The following is a 16,106-nucleotide window of genomic DNA, read 5'->3' as shown; positions in this document are numbered from 1 at the left end:
TCCTCAGCCCCCTGGACACTTTAATTAAGAAGGTCTGACTTCTCTATCTGGCTGAGCTTTCACACTCTTAAAAAAAAGCCTTGAGGCCTCCCAGGACTGATGAGGCTTCGTAGGGTAGCCTGAGACTGACCCAGTGCCTGAAGTCATGCTGATCCCAGCTGCCCGCAGAGCTTCCTGACAGCCCACCGCCTCTCGCTCCCTCCACAGGGCTTCATGACTCAGAACACCCCCAAGCAGAATGAGCACTGTCTGAAGAACTTCGACCTCACTGAGTATCGGCAGGTGCTGAGCGACCTTTCCATCCAGATCTACCAGCAGCTCATTAAGATCGCCGAGGGCCTGTTGCAGCCCATGATAGGTGAGCTGGCAAAGGCAGGTCACCCACCATGGGGCCGGGAAGGGGGAATCTGGTCGGCACTGCCTACCCCCAGGAGCCAGATACCTAGGTGCAGTCTCTAACAAGCTGGAGCCTGCCCCACAGAGGTAAGATCCACTGGGATGGGGTCATTTCACATTCTGTTTCCAGCCTTCATGGGAGACACCAGTTTCTTCCAGCCAGACACAGGGAACTGGAGATAAGTGATGACTCAGAGCAATGTCATTGTTAATAGCACCGGTTCCAGCGTCCAGTAGATAGATGTAGCTTCAGATCCTTGCCCTGCCACCTCTAGCCGTGTGACTTTGGGCAAGTGATTTAACCCACTTTGCCTCATCATCAGTATTTCACCATCAGTAAGTAGGTCGTTGGAAGATTAAAAGAGACACTGAACAGTGAGAATCTCAGACTGAGTGGCTCCTGTACTAGTGTCTGAGCAACTGCAGATGACCTCAAGGTCACTGGCTGGGACAGAACTTCATCTAAGTTGCTCTGTTCTCAAACTCTGGACTCAGCACAGAAGCCATTATAAACAGAGTTGGAATATGCCCATTATATGTGTTTTTTTTGAAGATTTTTATTAGTGATTTAATAATGATTTAAAAACCTAAGATAACAGGGGTATGGTTCCACACCATTCCTACCAACAGAGTTCTGTGTCCCCACCCCATTCCCCCAGTGGTAACTGTAATGGTTCTCCCAAGGTCACAGATAGTGTTAGCTATATATTTATATTTATACCTACCTATCAGTATATACTTGTCCTTTTTACAGTATTTTGATATATTATTGGAGACAGAAACTGAGGTAGATGGAGACAGAGAGGGAAAGAGTCAGAGGCACCTGCAGCCCTGTTTAACCTTGTGAAGCTTTTCCCCTGCAGGGGCTTGAACTGGAGTTCTTGTGCACTGTGATATGTACACGTAACCAGGTATGCCATCACCTGGATCCTCCATTTATTGATTTTCCTTCTATGGCCCTGCCTTCACTTCCTGTCACACCTACACCTGTTGCTACTTCCAAGTGTCCTTCCTTTTCCTTCTTCCATCTCGGATAAGCGAAACAGTGCCTGACTTCCTCTGCGTTCCATACCCCCTAGGCTGTCTCCATCTTTCCCTAGCGGGGTAAGGTTCTGGAGAGGTGAGGTCATCCAGCACATATACATTATCTGTCTCATCAATAAATGGATGTGAGAATTTGACCCACAGCAGTCCTGTTCCACATGACAAGCTACACAGTAGAAGTTCTATGCTAAATGGAACAAGTTCCTGGGCAGGTTCACATGGCCAGAGGCTCAGGGCTTTGGTCTGGGCCTCTGAATGATCTGATTGGGTCCAGGACACATCTGCTTCTCTTTCAGTTTCAGCCATGCTGGAAAATGAGAGCATCCAGGGTCTCTCTGGTGTGAAGCCAACAGGCTACCGGAAGCGTTCCTCTAGCATGGTGGACGGGGACAACTCTTACTGCCTGGAAGCTGTCATCCGCCAGATGAATTCCTTCCACACTGTCATGTGCGACCAGGGGCTAGACCCAGAGATCATCCTGCAGGTGTTCAAGCAGCTCTTCTACATGATCAACGCAGTGACTCTCAACAACCTGCTTCTGCGTAAAGACGTCTGCTCCTGGAGCACAGGCATGCAGCTCAGGTAGGGGAGGGGCTACCCCAGGACAAAGCAGCACTCCTTATCTCTGTCAGATACACCCAGTTGAGCACAATGGTACAATATGCAAGGACCCAGGTTCAAGTCCCCAGTCCCACATTTGCAAGGGGGGAGCTTCCTGAGCAGTGAAACAGTGCTACAGGTGTCTCCCACTCTCTCCCCTTTCCTCTCAATTTCTCTTTTATCTTATAAAAAAAATGTTTAGATAGCCTAAAAAGTTGTAAATGCAGAGAGAAATAACAAGTGTTAAGAAGCATGAAGGCTCAGATGGAAATAAAGTGCTTATGAATGTTATACAGTTTTTTTTTTATAAACCTTTAAAAAATATTTATTCCCTTTTGTTGCCCTTGTTTTATTGTTGTAGTTGGACAGGACAGACAGAAACCAAGAGAGGAGAGTAAGACAAAGAGGGGGAGAAAGAAAGACACCTGCAGACCTGCTTCACTGCCTGTGAAGCGACTCCCCTTCAGGTGGGGAGCCTGGGGCTCAAACCGAGATCCTTATGCCGGTCCTTGTGCTTCGCACCATGTGCGCTTAGCCCGCTGTGCTCCCACCCAACTCCCATGTTATACAAATTTTAATCTCAACATACTTAATATTTCTTTATCCATTAACTTATAGACACTTCTTATTTAATCTCTCTCTCTCAAAGATATAGGGTGGAGCTGGGTGGTGGCACACCTGGATGAGTGAACATATTCTGAGGGACATGGACCCGTGTTCACATTCCCAGTCCCCACCTGCAGGGGGGAAAGCTTCACAGGCAGTGAAGCAGCTCTCTGTAGGTGTCTCTCTTCCTCTCTCTCCCTCATCCTCCTCTGTCCTATCAAAGTTTTAAATTTTTTAATTAATTGCCACCAGAGTTATCACTGGGGCTTGGTACCAGCACTACTAATCCACCACTCCCAACAGCTCTTTTTCTGTTTTCTATTTTTTATTAGGTAGGAGAGAGAAATATAGACACCTGCAGACCTACTTCACCACCAAGTGATGCCAGAAATCAAACTCACAACCTCATGCTTGAAAGTCCAATACTTTATCCACTGTGCCACCTCCCACGCCACATCTTGCTTGATCATAAACACTCATTCATTAAAAAGTGACTTGAGTGTCAGGTGTACTTCTCAAGTTTTTGCCCATGTGAGGTCATTAAGGGGAGGAAAAAGACAACCCTAGTTGCAATCAGGCTGCAAAATAAACGCAGCAGGTGGGGCTCATCCCAGTGAATTTGGAGGACTGGCTTAAAACAGCTCACCTTTACCTGTGTCTAAGGTACAATATAAGTCAGCTGGAGGAGTGGCTCCGGGGAAGGAACCTTCACCAGAGTGGAGCAGCTCAGACCATGGAACCTCTGATCCAAGCAGCGCAGCTCCTACAGTTGAAGAAGAAAACCCCCGAGGATGCCGAGGCCATCTGCTCCCTGTGCACCTCCCTCAGCACCCAACAGGTGAGGCCTCTCTCTGGCCTGTTGACCGAGGGCCTCCATCTCCAGCCTATTCTTGCTAACAGTTGTATCGTTACTGCTACACTTATATATTTACCTCCAGCCATACAGTTCTGACATTGCAGCTGGAAGGATAGTCCTAGATAAACAAAGCCCACAGTGGCCTGTGGAACACTGCAGAAACATCTTGTCACTGTTTTCTAGCAGCTTTTTTTTTTTATTATTTTTATTGGGAGGATTAATGGTTTGTTTTTAATTTTTTTCTTTTTCTTTTTTATTATTTATTTATTCCCTTTTGTTGCCCTTGTTGTTTTATTGTTGTAGTTATTATTATTGTTGTCGTTGTTGGATAGGACAGAGAGAAATGGAGAGAGGCAGGGAAGACAGAGAGGAGGAGAGAAAGACATCTGCAGACCTGCTTCACCGCCTGTGAAGCGACTCCCCTGCAGGTGGGGAGCCGGGGTTCGAACCGGGATCCTTATGCCGGTCCTTGTGCTTTGCGCCACCTGCGCTTAACCCGCTGCGCTACAGCCGGACTCCCGATTAATGGTTTATAGTCAACAGTAAAATACAGTAAGTAGCTAGTACATGTGAAACGTTTCCCAGTTTTTCACATAACAGTCCAACCCCCTCTAGGTCCTCTGCCATCATGTTCCAGGACCTGAACCCTCCCCACCACCCCAGAGCCTTTTACTTTGGTGCAATAATTTGGTCCAAGTCCTGCTTTGTGTTTTCCCTTCTGTCTGTGAGTGAGATCATCCCATATTCATCCTTCTCTCTCTGGCTTATCTTTTACTTAACATGATTCTGATCACTCTGGCTCACTTAAAAAGACAAGGTAGCAAATCTACACATGACATCATGACACTTATGTAAAATCTTTTTAAACGTTTACAATGAACTGTCCATTTCTTACCTAGAAATGTAAATCTTCTCCAGAAACTCGCAGCACCAGACATTGCTGCAGTTTCATTCTGGGCCTGCTTTCCTTCAGCTCCACTTGTATTGTTTTCAAATGAAGTCACTGAGCATCTAGAAGCATTTAAATGTGTCTTTTCTCTGAAAATCACATTTATCTTCTGGCTCTACTACAGAGATATTACCAGTCTCTAAAAAGATAAATCCTGCTCACTCATGGGAAGACTTACCCTCCATCATGAATGTGCTACTTAGAAATGAGCCACCCAGGGTCAGCTGGTGCACCTGGTTGAGTACACAAGGACGGGGTTCAAGCCTCTGGTCCCCACCTGTGGGGGAAGCTTCACAAGCAGTGCTGCAGGTGTCTCTCCCTCTCCCTATACATTTCTAGCTCCATCAAATCAATAAAGTACTTAAAAAAATAAATAAATGGGCCACCAAAGTGGTTTCACAAAATGAGACTATCACAAGAAAATCAGGCTGTAAGTGAAACCAGGGACCCCTACTCCCAGCACATACAGAGCCACAAAATCTACAGTTAGTCCTGCCAAGTAAACACAGCTCCCCTTACCTCCATCACTACTAAGAGATGAAATGCCATGCTCTTCAAACGACTTCTTCTCTATGTACTGCATGTTTTCAAACTTCATTTCCCTTTTAAATATGTTTTGCTTCATTAATTATAGCAACTGGCAATACTCTGCATTTGGACAGGCTGCTTTCCCTTCCAAGAGCAGACAAGCCAAAGATTATCCTCTGATCCAAAAAGAAACCAGCCTTTGTGATTTGCTGAGTATAGTACAAACTAAAGGGTGTTACTAAACAAGGATTTAGCTGTTTTTTTTTTTTAATATTTATTTTTATTTATTTATTCCCTTTTGTTGCCCTTGTTTTATTGTTGTAGTTATTATTTTTGTTGTCGTTGTTGGATAGGACAGAGAGAAATGGAAAGAGGAGGGGAAGACAGAGTCGCTTCACCACCTGTGAAGCGACTCCCCTGCAGGTGGGGAGCCGGGGTTCGAACCGGGATCCTTATGCCAGTCCTTGTGCTTTGTGCCACCTGCGCTTAACCCGCTGCGCTACAGCCCGACTCCCGGCTTTAGCTGTTTTAAGATAAGATTTCACTACTCTTGTGAAGAAGCCTTTTAATTACCAGTATATAAAAATCTAAGAATTTCAAACAATTGTTTCCTAAGACTTTCCTTTTATAAACTACAGAATTTAGGGGAAGGGTGAGTATCTAGGAGACAGATCACTGGGCAAAGCTTCTGAACACCCCAAGGGACTAAGGTCAACTCCTGGATATTTATTTAGGCTGTGGTGTTTTTCTGTAGAGGATTGTAAGCCTACACCATTGTCAAGCAATCTTTAAAACAAACGTTGGTTTGTGCTCTGTGCTCAACTTTTGTTTTCATCCCAACAGATTGTCAAAATTTTAAACCTTTACACCCCCCTAAATGAATTTGAAGAACGGGTAACAGTGGCCTTTATACGAACAATCCAGGTGAGTTTTTTTTTAGCTCGTTACCAATTTTATAAAGACACAGTCTAGAACTAATACAGGAAGAAGGAGGTTGAGAGCTTAGATTGTAACTCTGTCTTAGTTTATCAGTAAGATACTGGCTTCGTGGTATGCTGCAAGGCCTTACATTCTTGGGCTTCTGTTCGGCTGCGTATGAACCATCCATATCACTTGTGTAGAACATATATACTCACAGAACACTGGACTCTTACAATTGCTCACTTTCAGATTTTAGACATAATCAACTGTTCCATGTATTCCTAGCATCAAATGGAATTAAGTAATTAAAAATAAAATTTAGCCAGAAATAAAGGTAAGAAATAGTCTTTAAGTGGCCTGAGAGGTGGCACAGTGGATAAAACAGCAGTCTATCAAGTATGAGGTCTTGAGTTCAATCCCTGGCAGCATATGTACCAGAGAGATGTCTGGTTCTTTGTCCTGTCTTTCTCATCAATCAATAAAATATTAAAAAATAAAATATTTTTTAAAATAGTCTTTTAAAAAAATGGAAGGGTAGGGGTGATAGTGTGATGGTTATGTGCCAGGTGCTTCTATAACCGCCACCAGTCAGCTTATGGTGCTTTGGTGAAGAAGAAAAACTGAATTCATAAAATTTATGTGCTATTTACCACCCTTAAGGATATACTTGAAAGGAAACAGTTTAGAAAAACAACCTGACTCTGGTTAAAGATTATGGGAATTTTTCTGGGGAGGTAGCATAATTGTTATGGAAAAGCCTTTCATGCCTGAGGTCCCAGGTTCAATCCCCAGCACCACCATAAGCCAGAGCTGAGCAGTGCTCTGGTGCACCCTCCTCTCTAATTAAAAATAAATAAGCAATAAAATACTTTAAAATGATTTCTTTGAAAAGAAAAAGATTATGGGAATTTCAAGTTGGTGAAATAGCTCACTTGGATAGTGTTGTGGCTTTGCTATGCACAGGACCCAAGTTTGAGCCTGGCCCCATCTCACTGGAGGATGTTTTGGTGCTGTGGTCTCTTTCATTCCCTTAAAAAAAAAAAATCATGGGGGCCCGGGGAGTAGTGGAGTAGTGTAGCAGGTTAAGCAGGTCTGCAGGTATCTATCTTTCTCTCCCCATCTCTGTCTTCTCCCTCGTCTCTCAATTTATCTCTGTCCTATCCAACAACAATGACAAACAACAAAAGGGACAAAATGGCCTCCAGGAGCAGTGGATTCGTGGTGCAGGCACCCAAGCCCCAGTGATAACCCTGGAGGCAAATATATATATATATATCATGGGAAATTTCAGCAAGGAAACTTAGCTGGTAGGGTACCTGTTTTGCCAAGTATAGGACTAGACCAGTCTTCATCACACAGGGGAAGCTTTAGTGTCCTCTCTCTTTGAAGAAGTCAGCGTGGTGCTCTGGTGGCCAGTCAACAAGAAAGATTGTTTTACATAAAGATGAGCTTCCTAAACCTGCATGTTTGTTACATGAACACTTCTCTGAGGATTATAATGTGTGTGTTGGGGGGGGAGTAAGGAAGAGAATTCCTTAAGACATCATACTTTTTCACACTTTTAAGCCACTTTAGCAAGTGATGCCAAGAGGGAGAGAAAGTGATCAGAGAAGACGCAGAAGGGAAACAGAGTGAGGGTAGTTCATAACAGTAAAGAACCCGGAGGAAATCTAGGCCTGGGTGTAAGAAGTGATTGAAGATTTCCCCTCGACAGAATGCTGGGGTTTGACCCAAAATGCCATATGGTGTCTCAGTGTAGAGCTCCAGAAATTGAGAATGGCTGAGAGCACATTAATTGTTAATATAATGTGAGAGTAGCCAATAGAATCTTCAGGTCAAGGGAGAGATGCCAAGTCAGGTGGAAGGTTGTTTGTTCTCTAAAGAACAGTAGGGAAACTCAAGGATAATATCTGGGCAGCTGATCTCACCAATGTGTCCTCTTAAACTTCACCTCTCCAGAGCTCCACCCCACAAGGGAAAGATAGAAACAGCCTGAGGGTATGGATTCACCTGTCAATGCCCCTGCCCACCAGGACCTAAAGCATTTGTCACCAAGAATCTTGTTTTTATACCATCACCGAAAGGGAGGTGAATCTAGAAAACACCAGAGGAAGTGAGGCACTGTTGTCTTACCTGAGAAAAAAAGAGGAAATAAGGGAGGATGCTTGGAAGTAGTAATAGGTATAGGTGTGACTTGGAAAGGAAGTGAATGCAGGACCATAGAAAAAATGGGCAAAAAAATATATATATAAATTCAACCCATATCTGTGACCTTAGGACAACTATTGCAGCTTCCAGTGGAAAGGATGGGAACACAGAACTCTGGTGGTTGGAATGGTGTGGAATTATACCCCTAATTTGTACTTAACTTTCCTGTTTCCAGAGAAGGAGAATGAGAAGATAGATCACCTGAACCTATAACTAGCCAGGCTAACTATAGACAACAATAGGCGAGGGGGATGGAAAAATCCCATTCCAAAGCTTTAAGTTTTCTTTTTTTATTATTTTTATTTTATTTCTTTTCCCTTTTGTTGCCCTTGTTTTTTATTATGGTTGTTATTGATGTCATCATTGTTAGATAGGACAGAGAGAAATGGAGAGAGGAGGGGAAGACAGAGGGGGAGAGAAAGATAGACACCTGCAGACCTGCTTCACCACCTGTGAAGCGACTCCCCTGCAGGTGGGGAGCCGGGGGCTTGAACCGGGATCCTTAAGCCGGTCCTTGTGCTTTGCGCTACCTGCACTTAACCCGCTGCGCTAGCGCCCGACTCCCGCTTTAGGTTTTCTTATAAACCCTGAGCCGTCCCCCACCCCCATCCCTGTCTGCTACTATACAACATATTTATATCTCCAATAAGCTTTGCTTGTTTCAAAAAAAATGCATGAAGTTATTAGAGAGGCAAGCACAGTAAGGATCTAAAAGGGGAGGAGGAGCTGGAGGACAGAAGAAAGTTACTGAGTTTTCCATAGGAATCATTAATGATCATTAGTGATTCCTATGGAAACTGATAGACTTTCTCACATACACACCCCAAAGTACAAGTGCAGAAAGTCTGACTTGGTTTTTAAACATCTGGAGGGAGAGCTGGAACTGCTTGCAAATTGACAAGGGCAAAGTTTGCAAAAGGAAAATTGAGGCCAGAGAAAACAGGCTAAGTCAGACTCAGGTTTGAATTCATATCTAACCTCCCTCTGCTACCTTTTCCCTTACCTAGAAATTCCCAGCTATAGTTTATGTTCTGTCTCTCTCTAGCCAATACTCAGGAAACTGGCAGAACAACCCAACTTGTCTTTTACTTGAACATATCCTATGTGGGATAAAGCAAACCATTTGTTTGAGCAAAATGGGGCAGAAAGTGCTGACCTATAAAAATGTAAATTTGAAGGGGACATTAAAGGCACCAAGAGATTCACAAGAGGATTCCTGTGAAATGCCTACCTTGTGAATTTTGAATAATTAGACATATACATCTAGATATATAATCTTTAGCTGCTGAAATCTAATAATGTGGGTATAAATTAACCCTTTTTTGCCCGTTTTATTCTCTATAATTCTTCCAAAATTTTAGTAGTAGATATATCTGATGAACAGAGATAAAAGGACCCTCAAGTGCTCTAAAACAATTTTAAGAACCCCTGCCATTTCACAGTGAAATTACATTTCCATTTGCTCTGTGATAAATGTTAGCTGTCCGTGACACCAGAGAGACCATTCTGCCAACGTCACATCAAAAAAACCATCATATGAGAGGCCGTGTAGAATGTACGCTTTACCATGCATGAGGACCTAGGTTCAAGCCCCCACTTGGAGGGGAGATTCATGAATAGTGTTGTAACTATTTTTCTCTGGCTCTATAAAAAAAGGGAAGAAAAACAAAACAAAAAATGGTGGATTGGTAAAAGGTGGTTCCCTATTTAAACTTTCATTTACAATATTTATTTATTCCCTTTTTGTTACCCTTGTCTTTTTTATTGTTGTAGTTATTGTTATTGATGTCATTGTTGGTGGATTGGAGAGAGGAGGGGAAGACAGAAAGCGGGAGAGAAGATAGACACCTGCAGACCTGCTTCACCACTTGTGAAGTGATCCCTGTGGGGAGCTGGGGGCTCCAACCAAGTTCCTTACGCTTGTCCTTGTGCTTTGCACCACCAGTGCTTAGCCAGCTGCAGCACTGCTTCACCACTAGCAAAATGCAGGTGGGGACTAGGGGCTTAAACCTGGGTCGTTGTGCATTGTAACATGTGCTCTCAACCAGGTGCACCATCACCAGGCCCAATTTAAAGCTCACTAAAAGTTATTTCAAAGTGTTAAAATTACTTTCAAAAGCTGAACCATCTTTCAAGAAGCAGTGGCTAGTGCCTCACCCCAATAAAGAAAAAAGTTCTCTACTTCAAGCTAGTTTGGGATGACCTTTGCTTCCACTAGCTCTCATGCATTTATCTAGAAAGGACTTACCTTCTCCTGAAGTCTTGAGGCACTAATTCTACATTTGGAATTCTCGATTGACAGGTTTTTCTTTACATGTGTCATTTCACTGCCTTTTATAGTCTCCATGGTGTATGATGAGGATTTGCACCTAACCTTATTAAAGTTGTATGTGATGTGTATGCTCAAGATATTCCCTCTTTATTCACCACATTCTACTAAGGCTCCTCCACCCCAGTTTCTTTAACAAAAATACGACCTTCGTGTGTGCTAGTTCACCTCTGTGAATTCCGCTGCCCTGGCACTGTAGTGTTTTCATATGGTCTTATCCTTACCAACAGGCACAACTGCAAGAGCGCAATGACCCTCAGCAACTGCTGTTAGACTCCAAGCATATGTTTCCAGTTTTGTTTCCCTTTAACCCATCGTCTCTGACCATGGACTCAATCCACATCCCAGCGTGTCTCAATCTGGAGTTCCTCAGTGAAGTCTGAAAGTGTACATTTTCAACTATGGCTCTATTCCCAGTGAGAGCAAGGAGGAGACTAAACATAAACAGAATTGAAAGGTCTGTCAAAGTGGGTCAAACCCAATTGAGAGCCTATGCACAGTACTGAACCATACAAAAGATACACGTCACTATTTTTTGTACCTACTATTGAGAATAAAAGTGCTTGAAGTATGGAAGATATTTTTTAAAAAATATGATTGCAGTCTAAACAAATATCATCAGCCACTGAGCAGTCCTCATGGCAACATGAAAGGTGCCAGTCTGTAAAATGGAAACTGCCAAGTTTTGATCTTTGCTTATAACTGGCAATTATCCAAAGTAAAATGTCAAAAGTATGTAAGTCACACAGATTGCCTTCAGAGGTCTTGTAACAAAAAATGGTACTAATGTTTATGATAGTGTCCATGTAGTTAAGTTCCGTCCTCCCAGGTTGACAAACCATGATACAGATAAAGTTTGTGGAGATGGGTCTTGAGAACACAAACACAGGCCTGAGTCTTCTGAGATATTGCCCACAGGAACTGCTTAATGCCTATGAGAAGGAGAAAATGGCATACAGGGCCCAAAGATGACACATTTTAAGTACTGGTTTCGAAAGCAGAGTTAGAAGACCTATTTGCTCATGTGATCAAACCCTTTTTCAGTCTTGGTTTAATCAAAGATTTATGCTACTGTCCCAAATTTGAAATTATGCTTCCAGTGATAGGCCATATACTTACTGAGTCAACCTTTAGCTAAATGTTAGGGAGAATTTTTTTTATTTACAGATGTAAAAACCAAACTACTAATTGTTAATCCCTTAATGCTATTAAACCTCCAACAAGAACATCTCAACCAAAATAGTAAAGGAAAACAAACATATATGGAATATTATTTGAAGGTTTGTTAAATCATTTCAGGGATTATTAAATTATTCAAAAGTATTTGGTTGTTTAGTTGTGTGTCCTTTCTGGAAAGTATAAAACAGCATATATCACTTTTCCTTTTCAGGTTATTTATTATGTGGTAAATTTGAAGGATGGAGAAAATCACAAATCCTTGAAATAAGGATTAAATATTCAGTGCTACCACAACAGATTTGGTTTGCTGCTATAAGCATTCAGTTAGAAAATCCTACATATTCTGTGAGCCCATTTTTTACTATTGTTTCAGATTTCCAGCTGATAACAGCATGCTGTTCCTATGACTGGAGCAGATGGTGTTTGCCATATCAAGGCACAGCAGCCTCCATATCTGCATAGATAAGATTACCACCCCAGGAGTTGCTAGTGGAACTCTCTAAGCCCTGAGCACCCCACTAAACAGCTTCCTTACAGCTCAGCTTTCTCAGTCATGTGCCCTATCACTGCACAGCCAGCAAGTGGGCAAAAAGCTTGCTTACCACCACGCCCAGATCAGTGTCCCAGAATGATCCCCCATACCCACATTACACACCAGGCTTTTCAACAGGGTCTGTGCAGAGCTGTCTCTTTCCCTTCTGCCCCAGCAAGTGACATCTACACAAACCTTCATCCCTCACACTGACTTTGCCGAGAATGCCAGTTGAAACCAGATGGGTCTGTGGCTACCTCTTTTATTTCCACTAGCCTTTGCTTTTCTCTCCATTTCTTTGATAGGACTGAGAGAAGAGGGGCCAGATATGAGGGAGAGAGACACCTGCAGCACTGCTTCACCATTCATGAAGCTTTCCCCCTGCAGGTAGAAACCAGCGACTTGAACCCAGGACTTTACACATGATAACATGCACGCTACCTCTTTTAAAAAACTGTGGATTCAGTTCGAGTCCCCAGCTCCCCACCTGCAGGGAAGTCGCTTCACAGGCGGTGAAGTAGGTCCAGGTGTCTGTCTTTCTCTCACCCTCTCTGTCTTCCCCTCTCCTCTCTCCATTTCTCTCTGTCCTATCTAACAACGATGACATCAACAACTACAACAATAATGAAAACAAGGGCAACAAAAAGGGAAAATAAAATATTTTAAAAAAAATTTTTAAGTTGTGGATTAAGTCTAACTTACTTTTTACTGCACTTTAGTTTGAAAGTGATTCATGTAAGGATTGTCCTTATTTAAAATGACCAAAAATGCCTTGTTAAGGGATTTGACAAGCAATGGTTCTAGAAATGTCCTGGTTGCCCTTCCATAATACTGTCATATGCTCTTTCTTCCCATCTCTTTGGGTGGCTACCTCTTCACTGTCATTGGTTGATTCCTAGGTGCCAAGGAATCACTGAATAAAATCTTGGCAATTAGAGTAATGGGGAGGGGGCATTTTACAAATAGTTTCCTATTTTAGTATATGAAATGGCAGAGAGCTGAGAAGATGGCATAATGTTTATACAAAAAGACTCTCCTGTCTGGAGCCCTGAGGCTCAGTCCCCAGCACCACCAAAACTAAAATGGCAGATTTAGCTCTCCTCTTCCTTGAGAGAAAAATACTTCCCGAGAGCTGTACTTAAACATACTCTAAAGACTATTAATAAAGAAATATGGTAACTGGTTATTTAACACATGGAGACTGGCAGAAGTCTCTTTTAAGGAAACTTTAATAATCTTATTAGCATTTTTAGTCTCTGCATCTTTTTTTTATTTCTTTATTGGGGAATTAATGTTTTACATTTAACAGTAAATACAATAGTTTGTACATGCATAACATTCCCCAGTTTCCCATATAACAATACAACAACCCCCACCAGGTCCTCTGTCATCCTTCTTGGACCTGTATTCTCTCCACCCACACACCCCAGAGTCTTTTACTTTGGTGTGATACGCCAATTCTATTTCAGGTTCTACCTGTGTTTTCTGATCTTGCTTCTCAACTTCTGCCTGAGAGTGAGATTATCCCATATTCATCCTTCTGTTTCTGATTTATTTCACTTAACATGAATTTTTCAAGGACCATCCAAGATCGGCTGAATACGGTGAAGTCACCATTTTTTAGAGCTGAGTAGAATTCCATTGTGTATATATACCACAACTTGCTCAGCCACTCATCTGTTGTTGGACACCTGGTTGCTTCCAGGTCTTGGCTATTACAAATTGTGCTGCCAAGAACATAGGTGTACACAGATCTTTATGGATGGTTGTGTTGGGTTACTTAGGATATATACCCAGGAGAGGAATTGCAGGGTCATAGGGTAGGTCCATTTCTAGCCTTGTGAGAGTTCTCCAGACTGTTCTCCACTGAGGTTGGACCAATTGACATTCCCACCAGAGTGTAGGAGGGTTCCTTTGACCCCACAACCTCTCCAGCATTTGCTGCTGTTACCTTTTCTGATGTGTGACATTCTCACAGGAGTGAAGTGATATCTCATTGTTGTCTTGATTTGCATTTCTCTGACAGAGACTTGGAGCATTTTTTCATGTGTTTCTCAGCCTTTTGGATCTCTTCTCTGGTGAATATTCTGTCCATGTCCTCCCCCCATTTTTGAATGGGGCTATTTATCGTCTTGCTGTTGAGTCTGGCAAGCTCTTCATATATGTTGGTTATTAAACTCTTGTCTGATGTATGGCATGTAAAGATCTTCTCCCATTCTGTGAGGGGTCTCTTGGTTTGGGTAGTGGTTTCTTTTGCTGTGCAGAAGCTTTTTAATTTGATGTAGTCCCATAGGTTTATACTTGCCTTAGTCTTCCTTGTAATTGGATTCATTCATTGAAGATGTCTTTGAAATTTATGCGGAAAAGAGTTCTGCCAAAATTTTCTTCTAAGTATCTGATAGTTTGTGGTCTAACATCCAAGTCCTTGATCCACTTGGAATTTACTTTTGTATTTGGTGAAATACAGTGATTCAGTTTCATTCTTCTACATGTTTCAACCCATTGTTTCCAACACCATTTGTTGAAGAGACTCTGCTTTCCCCATTTAATAGTCTGGGCCCCTTAGTCAAAGATTAGATGCCCATACGTGTGGGGCCTCACTTCTGGGCTCTCAATTCTATTCCACTGGTCAGTGTGTCTATTCATGTTCCAGTACCAAGCAGTTTTGATGACAATGGCCCTATAATACAGTTTGAAATCTGGGAGTGTGATGCCTCCAGTTCTGTTCTTTTTTCTCAAGATTGTTTTGGCAAGTCTAGGTCTTTTCTGGTTCCAAATAAACATTTGTAGCATTTGTTCTATTCTCCTAAAAAATGTGCTTGGAATCTTGATGGGGATAGCATTAAATTTGTAGATGGCTCTGGGTAGTATATTCATTTTGATGATGTTAATTCTTCCAACCCATGAACATGGAATATCTTTCCACTTCTTTGTGTCTTTTTCAATTTCTTTGAGTAGTGACTCATAATTTTCAGTATACAAGTTTTTCACTTCTTTGGTTAGGTTTATTCCTAGATAGTTTATTGTTTTTGTTGCAATAGTAAAACGGAATTGATTTCTGGATTTCAATTTCTTCTAGCTTAGTGTTTGCATAGAGGAATGCCACTGACTTTTGAAAGTTAATTTTATAGCCTGACACCTTACTGTATTGCCTGATGATTTCCAAAAGCTTCTTGCTGGATTCCTTAGGTTTTTCTGTGTATACTATCATGTCATCTTCAAATAGGGCGAGTTTGACTTCTTCTCTTCCAATCTGTATCCCTTTAATTCCTTGCTCCTACCCGATTGCTATGGCAAGAGCTTCCAACACTATGTTGAATAGTAATGGTAATAGTGGGCAGCCCTGTCTAGTACCTGATCTGAGGGGAAATGCTTCCAGTTTTTCACCATTGAGTATGATGTTGGCTGTAGGTTTGCTATACATAGACTCCACTATCTTCAGGAATTTTCCCTCTATTCCCATTTTTTGTAGTGTTTTGATCATAAAGGGATGTTGGATTTTGTCAAAGGCTTTCTCTGCATCTATTGATATGACCATGTGGTTTTTGGTCTTGCTCTTGTTGACGTGGTGGATCACATTGATTGATTTACGTATATTAAACCAACCTTGCATGCCTGGGATAAACCCCACTTGGTCATGATGAACAATCTTTTTGATAATACTGCTGTATCCGGTTGGCTAGAATTTTGTTCAGTATTTTCGCATCTATGTTCATCAGAGATAATGGTCTGCAGTTTTCTTTTTTGGTTGTGTCCCTGTCTGATTTTGGTATCAGAGTGATGTTGGCTTCATAGAAGCTGGCAGGGAGTATTCCAGTGTCTTCAATCTTCTGGAAGACTTTTAAAAGTAGAGGTATTAGTTCTTCTTGGAAGGTTTTGTAAAATTCATTTGTAAAACCATCTGGTCCAGGACTTTTATTTTTGGGGAGATTTTTGATAACTGTTTCAATTTCATGAG

At 42.1% G+C, this 16,106-nt stretch overlaps 1 protein-coding gene across 1 annotated transcript in view; it reads left to right on the top strand.

The window, feature by feature from the left end:
- The window catches only part of MYO5B (myosin VB), a 195,103-nt gene extending 183,343 nt beyond the window's left edge, over nt 1-11,760 (top strand). Inside the window, exons 35-39 of the mRNA XM_060172332.1 lie at nt 208-358; nt 1,737-2,022; nt 3,310-3,484; nt 5,823-5,903; nt 10,668-11,760. Of these exons, the coding sequence (XP_060028315.1) occupies nt 208-358; nt 1,737-2,022; nt 3,310-3,484; nt 5,823-5,903; nt 10,668-10,820 (846 nt within the window). The 3' untranslated portion in view covers nt 10,821-11,760. The remainder of the gene's footprint in view (nt 1-207; nt 359-1,736; nt 2,023-3,309; nt 3,485-5,822; nt 5,904-10,667) is intronic.
- Nucleotides 11,761-16,106: the final 4,346 nt, after the last annotated feature.

This window comes from Erinaceus europaeus, chromosome 15, assembly GCF_950295315.1.
Source record: "Erinaceus europaeus chromosome 15, mEriEur2.1, whole genome shotgun sequence".
NCBI lineage: Eukaryota > Metazoa > Chordata > Mammalia > Eulipotyphla > Erinaceidae > Erinaceus > Erinaceus europaeus.
This window is presented reverse-complemented; position numbering and strand designations above follow the sequence as displayed.